Source organism: Borostomias antarcticus (genome assembly GCF_949987555.1).
Source record: "Borostomias antarcticus genome assembly, chromosome: 7".
In the NCBI taxonomy this organism is placed as follows: Eukaryota; Metazoa; Chordata; class Actinopteri; order Stomiiformes; family Stomiidae; genus Borostomias; species Borostomias antarcticus.
This window is the reverse complement of record NC_140240.1, coordinates 6252431-6278401: the sequence shown is the minus strand read 5'-3', so window position 1 is coordinate 6278401 and position 25971 is coordinate 6252431. Positions and strand designations below refer to the sequence as shown.

Below are 25971 nucleotides of genomic sequence, written 5' to 3'. Positions count from 1 at the left end.
ACATTTGGGAGCTTCAGAAATGGTGTTCAATAAACCCTGTTTAATGCTTATAGGATAAGTTGCAGTGTTGCTGTGAAATGAATAAAAGTAGAACAACAAAGGCTTTGTTTATGCAAAATTACAGTTCAAGTTACTGTATATTTTACTGTGTAAAAATGAATAAGATCCATCATACTGTATAGAGCCAAACAGTTTTTTCTTCCACAAAAAGGCATTCTCAAAAGCCTGCACCCTAAGCCTAGCCTCGTGAGACCATTGTGATCTCACAAAGCACACAGATCTTCATGGGTGTAACTGAAGCTCAGTGCCAAGGAGAGGAAGTTGGCACCAACGCCTAACTTGCAATCAGTGGCCCACTCAATTTCCATTTCATCACAGTGTGAACTGCTGTTTACAGAAGTGCAGAACACCAATCATATCCCACTAAGCTACAAAAGAAATGCATGAATCACAAACACAACAAATCTAAGTTGATTATTTCACACCGCTTTCCCTCTTCGGATGCCGTGATTAAAAAAGGTTTGGACAATTCTGTTATGCGTTAGGCCTACATCAGGCTCCCCAATGTTCTTCATGAAGTTTGGATCTGTGAGTGAGAAGCAGAGAGCTGGGTAGTAGCTAGTGAATTCAATTTAAGCTATTTCCATGCAGATCTACAACGGGCTGATATTTACCCACTTTAGCCTTTTATCCCAAACTAAAGAACACAGGTCCCCTGGGCCACAACAATGACGTCCTGATATCAAAGATAGACCTGCTCACGAATAATGAGGTGCACACACAGCCACAAAACAGGTCCAACATGGGGCCCCCGGCCCAGACACCCTCCGGACCCCTGACCCACATTGCCACCCCTCCTCTGTCATGCACTCCCATACATCTACCCCCCCTCTCTTCCCCTTCCCCACCCATTGAGTGTATGGCCCCTCCCTCCCCTGTCATTGCTACGGGTAACACCATCACCCAGACTGCCATCAATCGACTGACCACCACCACCCCGGAGCTGACCGTCACTGCCAACCAGGTGAGTGAGCTGTGGAAACTGCGTATAGACAAGGTTGCGGGACCTGACGGCATCTGCCCAAGGGTGCTCAAGACCTCCACTGACGAGCTGAGAGAGGCGCTTGTGAACCTCTTCAGCCCGAGTCTGAATCTGGGTAGGGTTCTGGAGTTATGGAAAAAATCATCCAGTGCCCAAGAAGAGTCACCCCAGTGTCCTAATTGACTACAGACCAGTGGCAGTAACATCTCATGTCATGAAAACCGTGGAGAGGCTTGACCTTGCTCACCTCAGACCCCTGGTGAATAAAGACCTCAACCCCATGCAGTTTGCCTACCAGGGCTAACATAGGAGTGGATGACACCACCATCTACCTGCTACACAAGGCCCACTCCCATCTGGACAAGCTTGGCAGCACTGTGGGGATCATGTTATTTGATTTGTCCAGTGTCTTCAACACCATTCAGCCCTCGTTCTTGGGTGACAAGTTCAATGCAGGTAAACTTCCACCCTGGTGAACTGGATTACGGACTACTTGACTGGCAGACCACAATATGTGAGGCTTCAGGACTGTGGTCAGCAACACTGAAGCCCCCCAAGGGACTGTCCGCTCTCCCTTTCTGTTCACGCTCTACACCTCAGGCTCCCACTATAACTTGGAGATGTGCCACCTGCAGAAGTACTTGGACGACTCTTCTAGTGTTGGATGTGTAAGAGGAGGACAGGAGGAGGAATATAGGGACCTAGTGGAGAAATGTGTGGGGTGGTGAGCTGTGATCAGAACCACCTGCAACTCAATGTGGTGAAGACCAGGGAGTTGGTGGTGGACTTTAGGAGGAAGAAGGCTCCGTTGACCTCAAGTTGATGTTGAAATGGTCCAGTCATACAAGTACCTGGGTGTGCATCTGGACTGTAGGCTGGAGTGGGCAGAAAACACAGAGGCCATCAACAAGAAGGGTCTGAGTTGACTCTACTTTCAGAGGAGACTCGGGTCCTTTGATGTCTGCAGAACAACGTTCAATGTGATCTGCCAGACTGTTGTAGCAAGTGCCCTCTTCTTTGCAGTTGTGTGCTGGGGCAGTATTGTCACGGTAGCAGATGCCAACAGGCTAGACAAACTGATTAGGAGGGCGGGCTCTGTACTGGGGGTCAACCTGGATCTGGTGACAGGCGTTGTGGAGATGAATGCTAGCCAAACTTAGCGGTATCATGGACAATGTTTCTCACACTCTCCATGAGACTGTGGTCAGGCAGAGGAGCACCTTCAGTAACAGACTGATCCTGCCACGGTGCTCTTGAGTGCTTCCATACTGTAGGTCCTTTATCCCCTCTGCCATAAGACTCTATAATGCCTGGCGGGACCTGACCTGAGCCAGCTCGGTGTGTGATGGATTCTTAGTTTTAGTTTCTGTTTTTTCTGTTGACTGTTTTTAGTGTTTAGCCTACAGTTGTTTTCACTGTTTACTGATGTTTTTCACTGTGGGTAAGCCTTGTTTTTAATGTTTTCTTTTGTTTTTACTGTAGGCAGGACTGCTTTTACTGTTTTTAGAATTTTCCTGATCTACCATTGTAGAGTGGAGAACTATCTATCTATCTAAAATATGTTTTATATGCATTAGTACGGAAGAGCATTAGGGCCAACAGCTGAGTTTTTGTTTTTAAGCTTCTGAGTTGAGACTATTTTTTTTGAGTTGAGACTTTTTTCTCAGAAATTCTGAGCTTTTTTTCTCAGAAATTCTGACTTTAATCTCAGAAATTCTTACTTTAATCTCAGAAGTTATTTCTGACATTTTTCTCAGAAATTCTGACTTTATAGTCAGAAATTCTGACTTTAAACTCAGAAGCTTAAACAAATAATAAACTCAGTTGTTGGCCCTAATGTAATGCTCTTCCGTATTGTAGCAACCCAAAGACTTGATTGGCAGAGAACCTTTATTTGTGTGTAATACTGCAGTCCTCCGATTGATGCTTCTGGTTCTGGTGAGAATGCCACAATACATTAGTTAATAACAATTCACGCAACATTATTGTTAGCGACTATCTTTTACAACAATAATTATTAATTTAATATAATTTCCTGGAATTATTGTTGGCGGAGGAGCGGCCAGTCGTGGTCCGGTCTGCATTTTAACCAGCAGATAAGCCATGTGACAACCACCGAAGACCGAATACATGGCCAGGATGCTGGCTACTGACAGACAGATAAGTCATGCGGGCGAGCTGGCTGCTGTGGCTATGGACGAAGATTTGGCCCATAAACAGCAGAACTAACAAAGAGTGCTGAACAAGAGGCTCTTTGAGAAAGCCTGCTGCACTAAACCTTCAAGACACCAGTTCTCTTTGTAATAATCGTTGTCACTCATGGAGCAGGGATCAAATTATGTCTCACTTGGTTTCAAGATGCTCTTTATTCCGCTGTTGGTCTGGCATTTATTTCCCTGGAGACGGCTTTCAAAGACAACCGTTTTCGCTGCCCCTTGCAGAAACGCGCTCTTCGGATTTACACAATCCACTTTTTATTTCCTTTGAGAGCCTGCGTAAATTTCAGCAGCCTAGAGACATTTAGAACACAATATAGGCCGACATACCAGAGCACCGTAGCTGCCTGTGTCAATGTGAGAAGAATCCCACTTCACTGAGGCAAAAAAAGAAACCAAGACTGATTCTCAAAGGTATTAGTTTCTGGTTTACATTAATTTTTGTGGGAAAATAACATGTTCCAAGAATGGATTATTGCTTGGTCAGGGCACAAGCAACTAAACACTTGTGAAATACAAACATAACCTGCTTACAACCCTGGTGGCACACACAGCACTTCTATGCCCAATACAATCCAGGTGAAACGGACAGTTTGAGGAGCCTGGAGTTGTGTGCCTGTTAGGCTACCAGTAGTGTGAAAGGGCTACATAGTTTATCAAACCAAAGTAATGGATGTGGCACAAACCAGTTGCCCTGAATGGAAATGCAATTAATAGCTTCACACATTACAATTTTACAACAGCACAATCAACAAAGTAGTTCTGCAAGCCTTTCCAGATGCCCCTGTCCTTCAAACCACTAGAATTACCTCCCATGAGGTTGGAGAATATATTTAATCATAGATGTTCATGGAGGATTAATCACTGAAACCCTGCGCACAAACAACCTTTCAAACCCAATTGTGGCATGTGACACTTCTGATTAACAGAAGTGAGGACTTGACTGTTCATGACTACCTGGCTTAAACGGCTCACGTGTTGTTTTCCAACAGCAACACATTGATTGGTACAGCATTACAGCCAACCCAGTATCAGCACTGTGAAAAGGTCATTACATAACAAGAGGTGATCTAATATCAGGAGGAACATTCACAACATAATGCCTTTCTAGCACAAGCTGTAAAATGCATGTAAGTATACCGAGCAAGTAAACAAGCAAGATCGCACATAAAAATGTTAAACATTTATTGCTTTATCTGAATACCGCATTGAAAACAAAAGCATTCAGAGTATACACAGAAATTATACAATTATATATGGTTTCACAAGGCAGTGAACACATACTGTATTACAATCTACAAAAATCTACTTACAGAAATTTAAAATTCTAAATATCAAAAAGTACAGCTGCAGAAACAGGTGTAGTTGGTAACCAGTGACTGCTCTGGATATCTGTCAGTGAAACAACATGGTGACATCACAATACAAAGCAGAAGTCATCTTTGTACGTACAGCTGGTTTTGGAAACTAAACTGGCTGCCAAAAACATATAGGCCTACTCAACTTAAGTCTGATTTGAAATGTTCATATAAATAAATTTGAACTGAATTTTGAACTAAATTATGGTGGTTCATTGCACCCAAATTATATAATCTTGCATGGGACAGCTCAACAAGGTAAAGGTACCATGTCGTAGCTAACTATTTCAGCAGGGTTGGTATTGTATCATAGCAAAAGACAACAGACATGTTAAAAGGAGAATAAGGACACATATGGAGAACACTACTTCAATAACCCCATCTCACACGAAATGGAGGAAATATTAAGAAGGAACAAATCTAGTTTTTTCTCAACAGCCAAGACGGCACTTGAGTAAAGACATAGTGGTGGGGGGGGGGGGGGGCAGACGCTGAGACCAGTGCTCCAGTCAGAGACAGTGAGGATGCTAGCTTGCAGGTTCTCCCTGTCGTGACTGGCTGTGTGAGTGATGAGTGGCTGGGCTGGCTTTGTCCTAACCCTGGGGGCATGGTGCTGATAACACCCCACAGGTGTTAGGAAGGACTGTGGCTGGGGGTACAAGTCTAACGCCGTTCTACCTTTCCTGTCAAATGCCCATACAGATGAGAGGAAGCAACGGGCCAGAGGAACAACTTATCCAGCACATCCTTAAAAACATCTACATCTCCAATAACTGACCAAGGCTGGAACAAAACCCATTTGGAGACCACATGCCTTCAATAAGACGCAAACATAGAGGGTAAAAAAATAAAAGCAAAACATTCCAGTTTAAAAAAAAAAAAGAAGAAAGAAACAACCTTCAATTCAAAATATAATTGTATGTCCACATCAATGACAGGTGGCCATTCAGAGGAGTGTCCAAAATTGAGACAAGGCGTTCAGTATCTAGAGGACAAGGTGTGAGGCCCTCAGTGCCAGTGACAGTCAAACTGGACTGGAGGACAGGTGTCTTATGGTCATAGATGGATCCAGGACTCCTGTTAGTCCTGCTCCATGGGTTCATCGCTGGCCCCCGTGTCTGCACTGCCACTTTCCATGGCGCCCTCTGTGGGTGGCTCAGGTGTACTGCTGGAGGGAGCGGAGACCAACTCTTCCCTGGCTGCGTCCTCACTGTGACTGCTGCTGCTACCGCTACCACTGCTGCTGCTGCTGACAGGGTCGCTACTGTCATCGCTGTCCCTGCTGGCCTCGGGGCTCGCCAGGACACCAGCGGGGGCCTGCTGCTCTGACTGGTCCATGTCGCTGGCCTCCTCCTGAGACCCGCTCGGGACCTCCCTCTCGGACGGCTCCTCCTGACCCACCCCCTGGCCCGGCCCTGCAGACACCTCCGACTGGGTGCTGGATGGCTCTGTGGATGAAGGGAGGGACATCACAGCTAGCCGAGCGATGCACTGAACACACAATAAATGCCCCTTTCTTATGCTCATTCTCCTTCTTAGGAGACTTATTTAGGCGTGTACCCTACAATTCGTTTGCCGTTTCATAGTGATATCATCGGGCGGGAGAGAAGGTTTTCAAAGAAGTCCTACCTTGGTCTTCACAAGTTCCTGCCGAGCTGGCAGCTGCCTCGTTGTCTTGCTCCTCGTCTTCCTCCTCATTCTCCTCCTCCTTCTCCTGGACCATGGACTCAGCCTCGTCTGATAGGCTGTCAGCGTGCGGGGGTCTGAGGGGGTCCACCTCCTGCTCTTCCTCCTCATCTTCCTCATCGTCGTCCTCTTCCTCCTTGTTGAACTTGAGCCTTTTCACCTCGTGCTGCTCAGCTTCCATGTCCTCCTCCTCCTCCTCGTCGTCATGGTGCTTGTTCTTGACAGAGCTCCCCAGGGTGCCTCCTGATGCCGACACTTCACTGTGCGAGAGAGAGAGAGACAGAGACAGAGAGAGACAGACAGACAGAGAGAGGTTTGTCAAACTCATCCCTCAGAGCAAGGAGGCATGTACCGGCCTGCCTATGGCACCTTGAAGTGGAGTACCTGGTGGTTTTGTCGTGTCCCTGCTCTGCTGTAGACTCTTTGTTTCCTGTGCTGTCCGGGAGGCCATTTGTCGCTGCCAAGCTAGCAAGCGAGAGCTTTGGTCTGTTCAGTGGCCTAGGAGTCCCTGGCCCATTCACTTTCCTGAGAAAGAGGGGAGGGGGGAGAGAGCATGAGAAGATTTTCTAACGTCCTGGTGGAAAAGCAGTTAATGAACACCGCATTTACTTTCCTGCAATTATGATTAGCATATGTTAAGGATATAGGATGAGAATCATTTGCCCTCAACTTTACCTCTCTGTAAAAGCAGATGTGTTCCCAGGCAGCATAACTCCATTCATTCTGTTTACACCACTGCATCCATTTTTCCTTTAGGGAAAAGATACATAGTATATTGCATTGTTTTTGCACAAAATTGGTACTTGATATACTGTCTAAACTCTTAACACTCACTCTGAGGTAGGATGCACGCAGCTGACCACCATTACATTCTAGAGGGGGAAAAAAAACATTTTCATTTCAAATACAGGAAATTGTAAAAAAAAAGAAAAAAGAAAAAAAGAAAAAGGAAAGACAAGTGTGCAGTGACCCTGTCGTCCCCCCCTCAATGCATGAGCATGTATAGTTGTTGAATGTGTAAGTGGAGGGGAGGGGGGGGGGCGTTTCTAGTTTAGATGCATCTATAGAAGTCCATCATTCTTAGTTTAGTTATTTTTTTACTGTGCCATAGTGGGTCAATGCATTATACATTGTCTAGCAAAGAATAACCACCAAAAGAGCTCAAGCTCTGAACTCTGGATTTAGAAAGTAGACGCTTTACTGAGACACCAAGCAGTTTTTAAAGCAAAATGTACTTGGCAATGAGAGAAATGAATTAGTGGGCTCTGATGCATGTGCTGCCTGGGAAGCACGTACTTACAAATGCACGAACGTACAGGGGTCGATCTAAAGCCCCCCCGCCCCCCGCGTTTCCGGGTGGGGAACAATACAAGTTTCAAGATGTTCTGCAGTCCAGGCACAGTGCTCACCTTCTCCACCCCTCTGAGAAACTTCTCTGTTCCTGTGTAGTTCCTCTTCGGCTCTATCAGCAGCTCACACAGGCGTTGGATGGTGAATGGAATTCTGAGTCAAAAACACAAGATATCAGGACACATGAGTAAATAAATAGAACAAAGTTGATGTGACACTATAGACAAGAGTTGGATTTCCTTTAGCATCTAGTTTCTATTACAGCTTCCATTATACTGTAGACACAGTTCATCTAAGTGTAGTGTCATCTAGTTATCTGAAGCATCTTCAGTAGATGGCGCCATTGTGTAGATCACAAGATGACAAAGTCAGCAGTGACATTTTTTTCCAGTGTCACATGATAGATGGAAAAACATGGAAAAACAGTTGTCTAAAGGTCATGACGAAACTGTCAGCTTGGTTGAGTATATCTTATGAGTATCATGAGTATCATGTGTACCCATTATATCCATTCACAATCTTCAGTATCCTCTCCTTCATGTCTTCAAATGGAATAGACTCCACGTTGGGATTTGCTGGACCTCTTTGCTCAGGCGCAGAGGCTCTGAAGTCGTCCATCACTTTCTCCAGTTTGAAGAGGAAATAGGTTTTGAACTGAGACCACTGAACCCTGGGGACAATAGCATGCAGGAATCAGGTCATGGTTTTAATCGTTACATTTCAAACATGCCTGAATAGGGGGAACTGACTAAAACATGTACTTTACCTTACCCTAATCATAAAGTGACTTTACATCAACAAAATAACTACCAAATGACATCAAAGGGTTTACCCCTGACCCATCTATTTCAATAGGAAATACTTCTCTTGATACATATTATCAGAATTAGCATAGTTCTCATTTATCTTACAATCCGAATGTAGCTATGGTATGAATCTATACAACTTACATGGTCTCTCCAGTTTTGGCAACATGACACAGAAACTGATCCAGAGGGGGAGACACCTCCTTTTTCCCTTTTTTGTCGAAGTCTACAGAGAATCAGATACACGGTTATTGTTAACTGAGCATATAGGCAAGTTATCTAGCTAACGTCGTTAATGAGAGCAGGCTTACAAGGAGCAGTAAGCACCCAACAGTTAGCTAGCAACTGTGGTACAGTAAGAGAAGGTTCAACAATAAAACAATGCCGGTGGCTTGGCCAGTGTCGACTGGCTTGCTAACAACCATTTTTCTACAATTTAGTTCGTACATGGCTTGGCTGTCAACGTTAGCTAGACAACGTTATCTGACTAACGTTAGCAGGCCTGTTAGTTGATTGTCTGTGTTTGGAACTAGTGCTAGCTAATAGCAAGCTAACATCAGGGAATCATTATGAAAGCACAGTTGCTGCCCATCACTTGACCTGACTCACGAAGCTAGCTAACTAGCTAGTCTAACTAATCTTAGCTAGTTAGTCGACTGTTATTAGCTAGCAGCAGTGGCTAACGCTAGCTAGCTAACAACATAGCTAGCTAGCTATCTAATGTTAACGCTAGCTGTCTACTGAGCAAACGAGCACACTGATCTGTTCTAGCATAGGCTTGCTAACTAGCTAGCTAACGTTAGTTACCTACAAAATAGCTAGATAGCTAGCCACTCACTACTTTCTACCTGGCTAATGTAAACTAGCACTGGCTAGCAGGCGATTTGGATTAAATAAGAGCTAGTTAACGTTAGCCGGTTGTCCGGCCACGGTCAGCTAACGTTATCCAACTATCTAACGATAGCTAAATAGCTAACTGCCTAGCTAGAATCAGCCGGCTAGCCAGGCAGCTAACTTTAGCTAACGTTAGCTGGTGGCTAACGTCAGCTAGCACTAGCTGCCTACATTCAACACATTGGCGATCTAGCTCACTAACTACTGGGTATCCTTTGAATAAAAACGAACGGTATGTTTAATTAAGATATGATTATGTTATCAAGAAGCCAAGTGACCTTTAAGCGCCTCTTGAAGTGAGTCAATTTCCATCATGTCGTTGCCCTCTGTCGATCCTCCTGGATCCAGCTAGCTACAGGCAGGCAGCGCTCTGCTCTGAACACACAAGTGAGAGAGGAAGAAGCATTTTTAATATGGCGATCGTGAGGTCACTGCCTGCTTGTTGGCAGCCAGTCAGATAAGCGGATAAAGTACAGAGAGTTCTTCCCTCACTGAGGTTCTCTGTCCAGAAACATACAAAGTCATCAAACAGAACCAGACTCTCTTATACTTAGCAATTAAATAATCTTTAATCTTGACTAATGCACCAGTATACTTGGCCGGGAAAAGGTAACTTTCACTTTCTCTAAATGCAAAGAAAAGTCTCAAAAATCTTCCTTTCTGAGAATAATTATGTATTCAGCTTTGATGATATTACATGCACGTGAATAGCATGCATGCTGTATGAAATACAATTCAAAATACACTAATTCATTTAGACAGAAACAGACCCAACATGTTTGCTTTTCCTTTATTCAGAAACAAAGAGTAGCGAATGAGCAAATGTACAGACATCTTTGTTTCAAGTTTGGATGATTCACATACATGTATTAGACCATTGACAGAATTCACAGCCCAGAAGTAACATGTGCAAATACACTTTCTCATATACAAAGTTTGCTGCTTTTTTTGTACAAAATATAAAAAAGATCAGTTGATATGATGAATATACTTATGGCACATACAATAGTGATATCTTTTCTTCTGAGTAAGTGCTTGCACTTTGGTAAATTTAAGCATACCTTTATTACTTTAATGTTTACTTTGAATATTAAATACCAGATGAATAAGACTGAATACCACCACCCTCTCATAAGTACAAATGTAACTAGCCTATCACTCCAAAAGTGCATTTATGTATACAAAGTATCAATGTTATTACCTTTCTTAATGATCATATATTTAATACTGACATTGGCATTTGGCAACTGGATAGCTTAGTCATTCTATACATTTCCTGTATACATTTGAAATAATGTGTTGTCGTGAAAGATTCACATAATTTTGGACATTTAAATTATTAACCCATATGTTGGGTAACAAAGCATTTCCAGAAATGTGACTCCATAAGCCTTTGCTTAAGTAAAGTCCCAAATTTACTTTGCCTGACATGAAAGCTTGAATTACAACTTCCTTAAGGCAGTGAGGGTGGATGATTTGAAACCACTTAAGGGAACATCTAGTAAAAGATGCCTTATGGCTGTCAATTTCAAGCACATTAAAGAGAAAAAAGGAGAAAAAGCTACATTTTAAAAATGCTCAGCCAGTACTTGAGCTCCTGAGCTCAAAGCATGTACAACTGATGAAAACATTCATGTTGGAAGTCAAAAATAATTCCAGTCTTTCACATTTCCCCTGTAAAACTGGTTCTGTTTAAAGTAAATGGGTGATAAGGCAAGCTAACTCCATACAGCATCACTGACCAGCTCTGTATGCCTGTCCTTCCACATCCAGCATTATGTCCACAAACACCATTCCAAGGAATTGTAATGTATCTTTTGATCCATTGTGCATCGTTAACACTGTAAACACATTCTGATTCTATCAGGCAAAAACCAGATACAGTCATGTATCATCAGATCCATAATCTGGGAGTTCCTGACATTGTAAACCTTCCATAGAAAGATTCCCTTAGGGATTTCAGCGAGACAGAAAGTCTCTCCATCCAGTTCTTCGGCGTTATTTATGTGGAGGTTTCACATGGCGGACCACTTTCTTCTCATACATAGTTCGCATTGTCTTTTCCACTTGTTTAAGAAACACCTGGGGAATTCGGCCACACAAGGTGTTGACTGTGTCCAGAAATTTGGTCTGGAGAGGATAGAACAGCGACTGGAACAGGTTGTCTTCAAAGGGATACTGAAACAGAATACCCCAGGATGAATAAATAATCATAAAGCAACAGCATCATAGGCATCTGTAGATAAAGAGAAATTCATATAAATAATGAGATATTTTATAAAGTGAATACGAGGCCCATCTAGACAGCAGAGGGAGCTGATGTTGCGAGACCAGGGCTTCCAACAGTTAGCATTTTCTTATTTCAGTTTTCATGAATTAAAAAAATCAATGGAAACTTACCTCATGTATTGCATCATACACTACTTTGAACGCTGGCTGCTTGTCGTCATGATACACTCCACGGTTACCGTGGAGAATGGACACACCCTCATCTTCTGCCCCTTTGCAGTTGCTCCCATACATGCAGTGATCAGGCCTATAGTTCCACTGGCAGGGAAATGTGTAGAGGCACTCTGCAAACACACAGCAACAAACAATCACAGGTGTATAACATCCTTCACAACTGAGCCTCACCAGCAGTAGGGCTGGGTATCGAGTCGAATTTCAAGAATTGATTCGATTCCGATTCACAAGGTTCGGAATCGATTATCACGATTCGATTCGATTCAATATCGATTCGGTTAGTGTTACTTAAACCTGTTGTTTTTTTTAGCTGTAACCTTAATTACATGACTGCCAAGTTATGCAACACATCAATACTAGGGCTGGGTATCGATACTGATTTCCAAAAATGAATGAATGAATCATTGAATGAATGAATGAACTATTTATTCCTTCATTTATTCATTCATTCATTAAATAAAAGATCGATTTTGGGATTCATGAATCGATTCTGAATCATTTGATTCAGAATCGATTCAGAATTGATTTTTTAAACCCAGCCCTAACCAGCAGAATACCATAGTGGCGGTACACTCGCATACCTCAACATCACTGAAGAAGAATGTGTTGAAGATATGTATGTTTTACATGGTATAAATTACGATTCAAACAAAACATACACATTTAGCCGAAACCACTTAATTCGCCTTATTCACCTCAGCTGCCATATTGGTCAGTCTGACGTAATTAGGGGTGCAAATGCGGAAGTGCCCGTTGCCTTCAATGTTAAAAGTTCACAGGCTGAATACACTATCGGGGTTACAAACACATCATTACCAGACTCTGATTGTTTTTCACTGTCGTTGTTTTCGCGTTTGGAAATACATCGGAGTGAATGCAGCTGACGGCTAACTATGGCTCATTCACCTCCATGTATTTCCAAACACGAAAACAACGGCAGTGAAAAACAATCAGTCTGGTAATGATGAGTTTGTAACCCCGATAGTGTATTCAGCCTGTTATTTTGACTATTTCGGTTCTTGAAGTGGTGTTTTTACAGTGAACTTTTAACATTGAAGTCAACGGGCACTTCCGCATCCGCACCCCAGACTGACCAATATGGCTGCCAGGTGAATAAGGCGAATAATACGTGTAAAAAATGTTTTATTTGTTCAAAATACGAAGATCAAAAGAAATCCCTAAGAGAGCAATCTTTTCAACCGAAGGCATGAGGCACGCACATAAGAGTGATCAGACACTTGCTAAGGACTGAAGCGATTCCATAGAGGAGGCCGATAGTCCAGAGACAGCCACCCCGCAGTTCTCTCCACATGGCCTTGTTTTTCTATTACTGTCTGCTTGAGGGAATGTTTGTTTACTGGACGAGTGCCATTAATGTTGTCAGAGAAACAGTGCGGTGCCTGCCCAGTCTGCTCATGGCTTTGAGCTCTTCATCATGTCTGTAGACGACATCTGTCAAGTCTCCTTCTCTGCAGCCACCGCCACAGGCTTGCATGTTTACCTAGTGAGACACATACCGGAGCTTTGCTCCGTTTCAGAGGAATGCTCTGTTATGCTGGGCTCACACGACAGGATTTTTGGGCCAATTTATCCCCGATTCACCCCTCCCGACAATCAGAGGAAAAATCTGGTCTGGAACGTTGGTTTACAGATCCAATATTAAACCTCCCAATCGGCTAGCACTCATCAGGGCGGCCCCGATAATATCAAGCATGTTTCATATTTAAGATTATTACGTCACTACTTTGCAAGTCAGACGGCGAGACCAGTGGTTTGTTGCTCCCTCAGGCACAATAATATCCTGTAGTGTGTGATGAGCCATTATTTTCAAATCTTGTCGTGTATGCATGTTTGATATTCCAGAGAAGAACATCTGTTAAAATACTGCTTATGTGTGTGATGCAACCCGATTTCAAAATCGGTTAGGAGTTTTAAAATCCTGTAACGTGAGCCCGGAATTAGTGAAGAAGGGGAAGCTGAATCTACCTGGGTTGTCATGAAATATAATGTTGAGGAGGTCTTGGTCCCCCCATGTGATGTGGTTCTTGTACTTCTGGTAGAGTGGGTGAAGGAGGTCCTCCCAAGACAGGCCGCTGGGTAGCATGCTGTTCTGAAATAAAAACATGGAACGTTTTATCTCCACAGCCTACAGTACAGTAGCCACTCTTCATACAGTGTCTTATACATCAGAAATGCCTGATTTCAAAGGAGCCACATTTACATTTCACTCAGTTGAGTGCCCAAGTTACAATTTGCTGCTCTTACTTTGAGTTCCAGAGAGCTGTCAAACTGAGCTCCCAGTCTAACGCCTTCGATGTCAATGTGGCAATCATAGAGCTTCAATCACAGCCCACTCCGAACGCTCCGACTGCTGAGATGGAGTGCCATTAAGTGACTCATGTCCAGTGGTCAAAGCCAGGCTGAGAGAACTCCACTTATGGCTCTAGATAACACAAAACCCTTAGCGGCTGTGGGTCACCGTGTGGAAGGAAACCAGCTATTGAAACATTTCACTGAGGAGTGATGAGAGAAGGAGGATTATCAAAATGCCGATTGACCATGTGTCTTACTTTAAACATGGTGCTCCGGATTCTTGTAAGATTCATCAGCATGACTCCAGAATTGACCCCGGTGACCCCGTAGAAAGGATGGCGAGCGAAGCGGCTGTACCAGCCGATCTTGGGGATCTCGTGCTCTGGGGCCATGGCAGCTAGCTGTGTGGTGTTGAAGGCCTTGAGGAAGGCCCACATGTCATCCATAGGCCTGAGGAACAGCACATCTGTATCCACATACAGCAGGCTGTCTACCTCCTTCAGAATGACCTGGTGGCACAACAACGGTTGGGTTACAACAGGCTTTCAGAATAGATCAATTTCCACTCAACCGCCCAGTAATGGGCATGCCTAGTTTCTTTGAAGAGATGCAGAAGGCAATGTTTGAGAATAGTGTTAAATATTACTTGGGGTCTATAGAGATGTACACAGTACAATAAACTGACAAAGACAACATCATAAACGTTGTGCTTTGCAACATCACAACAAAAGAAAGAAAGAAAGAAAGAAAAGAAAGAAAGAAAGAAAGAAAGAAAGAAAGAAAGAAAGAAAGAAAGAAAGAAAGAAAGAAAGAAAGAAAGAAAGAAAGAAAGAAAGAAAGGCCAATGGATTTATTTGACTGTAGTAATAGAATTCCTAACAATACAAGTAGCTTGTTGATACCAAAAATGTTCATTAAAAAATCAATGCATGGACATGACCCAAATATAGTAATTCCTTTGAAGCTCTGGGAATTGCTTACACATTCACTACTCATATACAATCAATATAATACAATAATTAGGGACATAGTAACAGCCTTAAATGATACGGTAGACAGTTCAGATGAACCAGTAACATGCATGTACAAGCATGGAGGGAGTGAGAGGGCAGAAGCTGCAGCCTTACTGGAAGGAACAGCCTCTGGGCAGCACAGGGCTTGAAAAGCTTCTTCCACTCCTCTGCGTTCCCCACGGAGAAGGTGATTGGATAGATACTGTACTGGAACTTGGCAGAGATAACGCGAGGCCACTGGCTCAGCTGCAAGAGAAACTACACACTGTTACACATCACCATCAACATCAGCAGCAGCAGCATTAGCTGTCTCAGACACCATGCAACTGGTTGAGATACACAGGAAGTCCCATTTCTTTACCATGTCTCTAATTTTCAAAGTAACGGGACATTCACTTTTGAAAAAGTAGTGGTGTTGAAGGGTTAACTCTAACCCACTGACAGAACAAGGCCAAATGCTCATTATTCTGATACACGATACTCCTCTCCTGAGCGTTAGTTTACAAGACAAAGTAAACACAAAAAGACTTGCAAGAATTTCCTTGTAAACTACTGAAGTCATGTCTGAGTGCAGTGTCGTGCATCGATCATAATGCTGCCAGCTGTAGCCATTTCATTTAATTTCAAACCTTTATTTATATGTGAAGCCCTGAGGTTTCCCTCATTTACAGTGGTGACCAGTTTTCACAGAGACACAAATCAACAAAACAAATGCAATGTACAATAATAATAATTAAAAACAGTTACAGGTTGAAGTATAGGTCTAGAGCCATGGACTTAAACTCTGTGACTGAAGGAAGGACCTCAAGCTTTAAGTCTGTTGTAAGGTATTCCATGTATAAAGAGCATCATGGAAAAAAGCAGCCCTTCCAAGTTCAGAATGCACTCGAGGAACCCTGAGAACAAGCCGATCATTAGATCGGGTCTGGTAGGTGCCAAGGCTCCAGGTGGAAGTTTACCAATAATGGCTTTGAAAATAAACAAATACCAGCGATAATTATGCCTTAAAGAGATGGTCAGCCCACCATATGATAAAGAACACAGTGGTGAGTGTCATATCTATCACCCGTAATAAATCTTAGGGTTTCAAGGTTGTCACGGATGAATGTTGATAGTGTTACCATAGTCTAATACTGATAGAAAAACAGCTTGAACAATTCTTTTCCTATTGAACATAGGAAAGCTATGTAGAACAGTTTCTGTACAGGAAGCCAATTTTCTGCCACAGCTTAGAGGCTAAATTATCTACATGAAACTTGAAAGAGATTTTATCATCCAACCACAAACCAAGATATTTGTACAACATGACTCTCTCAATATGCAGGCCATTAGCAGTTGAAAGGTGGAGTCGATCATAATCAATAGTCCTAGCTGTAGAGAACAACATAAACGATTTGCTAGGATTTAGGATTTTTATAGTTTTTGATCGGTGAGAGCTTTTTGTTGTACATTAAAAGCAAGTTGCAGATTAACAATGGCTTCCTGAACAGTATCCGCAATACAGTAGACAACTGTATCATCAGCATATAAAATGAACGACAGCCAATTAGTGTAGAGACAATATAATTATATATATATATATATATATATATATATATATATACATATATATATATACATATATATATAATATTATATATATATAATATTATATATATATATACATATATATATAATATTATATATATATATATATATATATATATATATATATATATATATTAATATAGATGGTGAAAAGGACAGGACCCAACACCAAACCATGGGGCACACCTTAAGCTAGAGACAGGACATCAGATTGAATGTTACCCGATTTTACACACGGACACCTTGATGACAGATAATCCTAAAACCAGTCACAAGCATCTCTATCCAAACCAATACTAGATAGTCTGTATATGGCTATAGCCATGTCTGACTCCCAGACAGTGAAACTAAACAAGTTGGGCTAACAGAAAAGCAGGCTTCTCTGTCCTGGCCTGAGGGGTCGCCCTCTTAAAGCCCACACTGTACTACTGTCTGTAGCCTGTGGTTTTCTGCTGTTACATGCTGAACTCCTCCATAATCTCCTACATTATTTAACAAGCTGGTCATGAGAGAGGGAGAGATCAGTGTGTGAAGAGCTGGCAGGTGAAGAGATCAAAGGGTCCAGTGTGGCCAAATCCTTTATCTCCCGCTCACCGTCACGCCCGGATGTATATCTCCAGAACACATGCTACTAATCAGAGCCCCACTAACGCTACCTCCTGCTTACCACGAGGCAAACTTAACACAGGGAAGTTCTATATTACTGTACTATACACCAAGCATGTTCAGCTCCATACTTTCATTTACAAATGGACATAAAGGGGTAGTTTAGAATTTTGGAAATAGAGCCTCATTTAGGACTTAACCCTAACCCATTGTTGCTGATTGATGGAGAACATTTTCAGATTCCATGCTCTCGTTCGGGCATTAGTGGACTCCTCATCGAAGTCAGATATATCCCTTTCAAACGTGGCCATTGCAACTTGTTGTTGTGTTGATTAGAGAGTAGTCCACTCTTCTGTTCCTTGTTGTTGTGAAGACAATAGTGCTGGCTAGTTATGTATCGCTCCGCCTCCCTATTTACAGAGAGAGCCAAATAGGTCAGAATAAACAAATGGGTTCAACGATAGTTGAACTTCAAAAGTGATGGTATAAAAAGCCCCCGACAGACTGTCCTCATATTTGATTTGGGTGCACTGTCGAGTGTTTAAGTGAGTTTTCTTTGAATGCTAGCCGTTTCTATTGCATTGAGCTAGCATTAGCATCAGGGCTTAAAAACGAAATTATTTTTCAATCGGTTCGCTCCGAGCAGAACCAGAATATTTAACGTTTCCGTTCTCGTGTTCCGCCACCAACACAGCGTTCCTGAACCGGTTAAGAACGAAAAATAACGTTCCGTTCACCGTTCCGGGGGTGTTAGCCTATTAAGACGCTATAGGCCTACAGTATTTCTTGTACAAATATTTTCTTGTACTGTTGTTGCAAGCTATTTTATTCTGCGCCTGTAGGCCTATTGTTTGTTTTTATTTCGTTTTGTAATGTCTTATGTTATTTATAAATAATTAGTCACCTCATTCATTCATCTGCACAAACCCTATTGTTTATGCTGCGTTCCTTTTGTATGGGAGCTCCGGATTTGGCGCCTATACGTAGCCTATCGTCTGACATCCGCGGTCTTTAATATTATAGTAATTTAACTTATGCTATTCAATGATCAGGGTTGCACGGCACATTGTCACTAAAGTGTGCTCATATTAATTAATGTAGCCTAATCATTTGGTTTGTGAAAGTCAAGACGTGACAGAAATCTGTGCAACTATAGGCATATGACTAGATTCCAAGAGGCGCGCTCGCTTTCACAGCCTAATTGCCGAGTTGAACTCTGAAGGAGGCAGACCATTAAATTCGCAAAACATAGGTTTATGCATACTAGTATACATCCAAGCAACTGTACTCTGTGTCTTAAATAGCCAAACCATACTTGGAGCGAGATGCGCAAAGAGTGAAAATTGGCTTCCGCTGAATGTTGGTTATAAAGATAGAGGAACTTTATTGCAGACACGCAGGTCCATATAAAACATTATATTTGCACAGTAGGCAGGTCCATATAAAACATTATATTTGCACAGTAGGCTATTATTTCTTTCACTTTATTATTTGCATCATTCTTTGTTGACCAATGTTGGAATAAATTTGCCTTCGAACGTTATTGCCCTCTCTGACATCCGCGGTCTTTATGTGAAATCTAGTTTTAGCCTACTGAAACATTACAGGCTATAGGCTATCCTACTCTTCTTCAATTAAACAAAATAAATCACATTGATATCTTTGCTAAGTAATAAGCTGTAAGGACAGGCTGAACTACTGTTTTGCACTGGAAAACAAAGGAGAGTGTGTGACAGCCCTGCGCAACGCATGCAAATTGGCTGCCGCTGAGTAGTTGGGAAACATCAAGAATAGTCATGCATCTTAGCTTGCAGAGTTTGAGAAACATCCTCAATTTTTCTAAATAGCACTTGTTGTAGAAACTTGGGAATCCTGTTTTTAGACTAGTCATATAATCGGTTACAAAACCACCGTCTAGTCATCAGTGAAAATAGTCGCTGCGCACATCCCTAGTCGGAACTAGGCTATGCATGTTGTGTGTTGTTGTAATATCTAAATCTCTTCATTTCGCTAAGCAAGCATTTAAGATCCTGACTGTGAAATAACAGATTTAGGGGCCTAGGCTACATTACAAAAACAGGACAAGATGTAGGCTACAAATTTAATTAATTTAATTTAGCCTATTCGGCCATAAAAGGCTCAGCTTTCTTCTTTTTTACATTTTTTTTTTAAGTTATATAGGCCTACTACAAAGAACGAAAAAATAACGTTATTAACCGGTTTTAAAGATTTCAAATTAACGTTTCTGTTCTGGAACAATTAAAGACCATTTCGTTTTTTCGTTCCTGTTTCTGTTCCTCGTAAAATACCGTTCGTTTTCGGTTTTCGTTTCCGTTCCTTGAACCGGTTCGGAGCCTTGATTAGCATGCACTAATACCCGAACAAGAGACAGCATAGAATCAGCTGAAAATGTTCTCCATCAATCAACAACATTATGGGTAAGTCATAAATGAGGCTCTATATCAAAAATTCTGAGCTACCCCTTTAAAGCCAAACTGCACATCTGTGAATGCATGAAATATCCCGAACCGAATTAAAAACAGAGATCAGCTTAAACACTAGACTGGCTCCACAATTTCACTCTCTATGAGATAAGTAAAGGTGAACTTGAGATGCTGCATAGTAATACCGTGACGCAAGTGTCCGAGTAATATACAATCTAACCTTGAGATAAAAGGGGTCTAATCCCTGTGAGGTGTTCCAGCAAGTCAGAAAGGTACTTCAAACAGATCAGGTCTCAGTGTTTTCTATTACTGAGCAAGAGGGAATGTTTAAAGTCAGACTGCAATTTCTTTGCTTATATTTTGTACTACCCTTGGTGGAAAAATAGGCAGTGTCAACTGTATTATCATTTACAATTCATATTTTTTGTTTGAATTATAGACATTTGTGTTTTAAACATCTTTGTGCCACCTACTGTGCTTATTTCCCACATTTTGAAATTGCTGCATATTTAGGTCAGGAAGCAATCTCATTTGCATGCAGCCCCTCACAGCGTTTATTTGCTTATGATTGACATTGACGGCTAACATGGCACCTGGTAAGGAGTGAAGGACGCACAAATACCGACTCACTACACACAATCCTCAAGGATAAAAATGTAAAAAACAAGTGGCTAGTATAATTTTTATCAGTTTATTAGTGTCAAACAACAGAAGAGTCTGCGGTTTGTATTTTAAACTAGCCAACATTTTGAATTGGGGGCAAAAACAGTGGATTTTGCAAAGAACTGCGACTGAACCCTGGAGCAGTCCTGGCAATTTGAGCACAGTACGGAGAAGTATGTAAGATAACCACAAAGTAAGTTTCTTATATTATTACATTTTGGATGTATAAATACTGAGGCCTGGCTTATAACGAGGATGACTAACAGCTACATTTGCTAACTTTAGCTGGCATAGATGAAAAGTAATCTTAGGATTAACATAATTATCACATGACATATAAAGCAACAATTCAGTAAAACCAAATAATATTTATCTAGCTAGCTATGGAGATTTGTTGACTTTGTGCAATATGACAATCATTTAGCTTCACCTATCTACTGAAGTGTAGCCCACTAGTTGTCACTCAAAATGCAAGGACCTCGACCCTGCCGACGCAGTATCCGACTACCATAGTAACATGGAAGTAATATTTTTGTGATATCCCCAAAAGTATACTTTTATCATAATTTTTTTTTTTTTTTTTTCAATAATATAGAATAATAATATACAGTATTTCAAATTTCAGTATGAATCTTTAATGTTAGATCTTCATGGAAACCTTGAATCACAAGCTTCTAAATGATCTTCCAGTGAAATAGCATGAAGGGTCTAATAACATTACAGACAGAAGTGCCAGTAGTAGGCCATTGTAATATGCCCTCCTAAATCCACATTCTACAGCTTTAGATCTTTGGCTACAGTGAACATAATTTGTAGAACGTGGTCGCAGGATTTGTCAGAAAAGGTCTGGGGCTGTAGATGGAGATACTTTTCTTAACACCAGCCTGTGCGGGTAAACTACTTACCCCTTTCTCAAACTGCGAGGCCAAAGGGTCCTCTGCAAATATGTGGAACTTGATCCTCTTGACGCTGAAGAGGAGAGCCGACTTCACCATGGTCAGCGTCTCATCAAGGCGGTTCCCACAGGCCACCACAGCCAGGTGCATGACCTCCTCAGCACGCGCACGCTTCCACGCCAGCCACCCCCCGTCGTTCCGCTGTCTGCCACAAGGGTAAACACCACGGCAGGTTTCACGTTACAGTGGCACGGTGACACCCTACTGTACTTATCAACGTGTCGCCCCACAGCAACGTTACATCACAGACGTGTCGGAGGCACAGGAGGACATCTGCGACTTTGTTGAGATGAGCACAGTTGGAACACGACAGGACGTGCTTGAGACACATTCCACATGCAGTACATCATCGCAAGCTTCCTTCTGACAGGCAGGCTAACCTAGATGAACATTCAAGGTTTCTGCTAAGAAATCCCCAACCTGCCTACTGTTCAGAGCTGCCCATCCCCCCTTCCTCTGTGGCTCTGGAAGTACCCTACCCAAAGGGGTTTGTTCTTCCATGTTCAAAAGACACATTTCTATATCCGATGTAAAAATGCTCTCTCTGCAGAGGCAGAACTGCCTCTGAATTCAAATGGATTTGCAGGCGCATAATAATCCCCCCCCTACCCCCAAAAAAAGAACCATTCCTATATCCAAAAGGTAACACTATACCTAAACAATCCGATTCCCAGTAGATGCACAGTCAGCTATGCAATATATTTAGGGAGATTTTCTTTGAGCTTCAAGGTGAGGAAGAATGTGGTTTGTGTCAAAATCCAGGGGGAGACTGAGATTTGACAGGTGGATGGCACAACAGTCTCCAAGAGTGACACTTCATTTTCTGCATGGCTGAGGGACAATCCTGCAACGCATATTAGGATGGATGGGAGGGCCCTGAGAAACCTGTTCTCTACACTTGGAAGGGTCCTTTTAGAACTGATGTTGCTGATAAACACACTCTTGCATTGGGCTAGAGGAAGTGATGTTCCAAAATATGGTGCATAACTGTCTATTCAACAGGAAGCATGTTGACCAATAATATCGGGCTAATTCTGAACTCACAGGCTGTCACAGGCCCATTTTATTTGAACATAATGTCCACTAGTAATTATTACACTGTAAGTACAAGAGTAAAATCACAAACACCAAATAGGCCTATCTGCTGCACAAAGCACGTGTAGCTCACACGAGTATTACAACACTACTCCCCACATCTGGAAACATTTGAACTTACTTTGAAGGAGTACATAAAGGATTGAATTCATCACTGTTTAGTTAAACTCTAGAGTGCATTAAAGTAGCAGCATGCAGCCATCCCTTACCAACCACGAGGAAATAACAATAAATGTCTTCAAGGACCGACAATAACTTCTAGTAATATAGCTAATATTATTCAACTATTTACTTTCGAACAGTTTTGTGCATCCAGTATATTGAGGTGAGCCACCATTGGCGTCAAACACAAGAGGTTTCTAAAAAACTTGTTGGCTTTCTTTCCTATATTAATTAATGGAATTCAGTACAGCCATGATCGATCTACTGTACTATCCCCAGAGAGGGAACCATCAGCTCTTGAGATTCTGATCTACACATTTTCCAACTCCCCACTCTTCTGTCCTCTGCCAGACGGTCCACCCCTTTCTCTACCCTGACTTCCCCTGCAGTTAAAGGGAGTTAGCCTACCAAAGCTACATCCTTCTGCTCTGTGGGCAGTTAAAGAGAGTTAGACAACCAAACCTACAGTTAAAGGCAGTTAGCCTACCAAACCTATAGTTAAAGGGAGTTAGCCTACCAAAGCTACAGCTTTCTGTTCTGTGGACATTTAAAGGAAGTTAGCCTACCAAACCTACAGTTAAAGGGAGTTAGCCTACCAAACCTACAGTTAAAGGGAGTTAGCTTACCAAACTTACAGCCCTCTGCTGTTCTCCCCTGATGGGGCCCATATGAGCAGTCTCTCCAACACTGTTAGGATGCTCGGGTAAGCAGGGAGAAATCAAAGCACTGCAGTGAGAGCAGTAGTCCTTAGTCAGCCAAGATGACATTTTTATAGCTTTACATAATGTCACTGCAACAGAGTACCTCCATTGCCAAAAGGCACAGTGTTAAACACTCTACTGGATGATAACACATGTATTTATTTAAAAGAGGTTAGCGAATTGGATGTACACCTAATGCAAAAGTAAGCTTAGTTTATTGATATCATTGGCAACATTCATGAGCAAAATACTGTACAGTACCTACAAGAAATGATTGAGAGGCACACTTTGAAGGCTTCCCATGGCCTCTAATGCTATGTCCACTTCAGGATCTTTGTATGAGGGGGACATCAGATAGGCATAGTCTCCTTTAGGGAAGCAGGAGGTCGTCTTTCTATTCTTGTCCACAGGAAACAGTGTGAGGCATCAATAGGAAATGATACAAATAGGAAAGATGGCCATGTTTGTCTACTGAAGGTGTGCAACAGGAAGGCTTTCTGTTGCCATATTTTGATGAAAGAAACAATAGATAAATGTGCAAGAGGGAGTTGGGGTCATTATAATACCTATATGGAGTTACAAAACAACATGATACATCTTGGTAATTCTACCCCTCTCACAGCTCTCCCCCTCACCAGCACCAAGGACAAAAGGCAGAGGGAAGTATGCGTTGTGTGTTTTTTAATCAGAGCCCTCACTCAAACTCTGTGTTTGCCAAATCTGTTTGAGTCGTTTTCCTCAGCCACCGCTGGCCTCTTCACCCCTTCGCTCTTATCAGTGCTGTGCACACGTGTGGGTGTGGTCACACAGAGGACACTGCCTTGCACTCCAATAGGCTACTAAACAGAATACTATGCCATTCAACAAACAAGACCGGGTAGGTGAAAGCACAGCATACAACAGACACACTGGCTCTCCACTACCAAGTCAGAGCCATGCCATTAGTGGTGTCCAGGACAGGAAGACAGAAAGGATGTATTTTAGACACAATAAAAGGCTTCAGCCTCTGGATGAAAATAGCAAACAATAAACTAGGGCCATTGTCTTCAAGACCCATTAAAAAGGTAACAAATCGTGTTGGCTACTATTCATTGGGGCAATATGCATTTAACTTGATGCCTCTCTACATGGCCATGCATGTTTTTGTTTTTACATGCTCTTGTAGTTCAGGCTTATTACTAAAATGCTGCTCAAAATGCATAACCCAACGGTTCCCCTTTGGATCAGTCTAATTTCCATTCCATAATTAAAAGCTCTTTGAAATCAAGGTGACCTTAACACCTTTGCACACGTCTATATTTTAAATTGATCAACCTCATGAAGACCCCCAGGGTGCCAATTAGAGATTCGATGTCAGATGTTCATAATTATGTATTCGACTGAAAGGTCACACATCTGATGCACAGGACACTTACTTGTGTAAACAGTGCCCTGATATTCAAACAGCTCATCATGCACTCAACTCACGGTTCAATCATAGACCTGCTATGTGTAAGTGGAAAGTAGGCTAGGTTAGTTTCCTCATTATGTATTAATCGATAAGGGAAGAAGTTATTAATAGTGTAGGCAGATAAATTATGTGATGTGAATGATAATTGCACGCCCAGTCTTCCCTTGATGAAGCTGCTGATGTCCTTGAGCATAATTACATATTTTATGGGGGACCACGTCTTCGCGAAAGAATAAAGACTATAGCCTACTCAACCCACAACTTCCAGAAGGAACAAAGGCACGAATACAATTGATAGATTGCAAGATAGATAGATAGAAAAACAGAAACTGGTATCATCTTACAATTGTGCCTTCGCTGGTGAAGACCTAGGCGTGGATTAAAGAAAACACGAATCACATCAACAATTTCAATGCCAATGGTGCGAAAATCCCTCACCTCTTTGCGTTCACTTTGCCCCCTTTATTGACTACTTTCCCCTCTTTGCGCTCCGTGAGTTGCTTTTTCTGTGGAATGTTAAGTTCATCGAGCGGTTTGATGATCAACTTCGATGCATCATTGTTTCCAAGCTCCGATGACGAGGGATGAGAGTTCTCTTCTTCAACTTCTTTCAAAGGCGGCTCGTCCGCAGCATTCCCCCCAAAAAAGTACAAAAGTAGAAAAACTCCGAAACAGACAGCGATCACAACTATTTTGCAATGAATTCGCATCTTGGAATAGAGTTCTGTTTGTTTAAAGAGGCAAATGAGTCCTCTTTCATGTCTGTGAGTCTAAAATAACAGCCACAGTTGACATTTTGCTAGGATACTACTCCTCGATGGCATTAGACTGCAGATGATAGAAAGCAGAGGAGCTTTGCACATCCATGAAGCACTACTCAGTGGAGGAGGTGCTTCATTGCTTTACCGTAATCCTCAGAGTACGCCTTACTTTATTTTATGCATGACAGTCTGAAAGGCTTTTCTCATGTTTTGAGAACATTTCTCAAAACCACACACAAACGTTACCGCGAATGCAACGTTCTTTTGCTAACTAGAAAAATACATCAGTGACAGAGTGAGACATCGTGTTGTTGTGTTCACATATTTTCTTAATGAAGATTCCCGGTTCCATACGTCAATCACTGGTGGCAAATTAATGATTAAAATTCGAATCTTTGTAGCTTA

The 25971-nt window shown here is 42.1% G+C and overlaps 2 protein-coding genes across 2 annotated transcripts; both read right to left on the bottom strand.

Annotated features, from left to right (window-relative positions):
• Positions 1–4610: 4610 nt before the first annotated feature.
• On the bottom strand, positions 4611–9752 carry ppp4r2b (protein phosphatase 4, regulatory subunit 2b). The gene is made up of 9 exons (XM_084441216.1): positions 9631–9752; positions 8603–8684; positions 8152–8322; positions 7712–7805; positions 7137–7174; positions 6978–7052; positions 6687–6827; positions 6246–6562; positions 4611–6064 (listed from the first exon to the last, which is right to left on the bottom strand). The coding sequence occupies exons 1-9, from the start codon at positions 9665–9667 to the stop codon at positions 5697–5699; spliced, it is 1323 nt and encodes a 440-aa protein (XP_084297342.1). The 5' UTR covers positions 9668–9752; the 3' UTR covers positions 4611–5696.
• A 1598-nt stretch (positions 9753–11350) lies between these two features.
• Positions 11351–25515, bottom strand: gxylt2 (glucoside xylosyltransferase 2; the record flags this gene model as incomplete). The annotated part of the gene is made up of 7 exons (XM_084440563.1): positions 11351–11530; positions 11753–11925; positions 13802–13925; positions 14386–14637; positions 15256–15399; positions 21347–21542; positions 25244–25515. The coding sequence occupies 7 exons, from the start codon at positions 25513–25515 to the stop codon at positions 11351–11353; spliced, it is 1341 nt and encodes a 446-aa protein (XP_084296689.1).
• Positions 25516–25971: the final 456 nt, after the last annotated feature.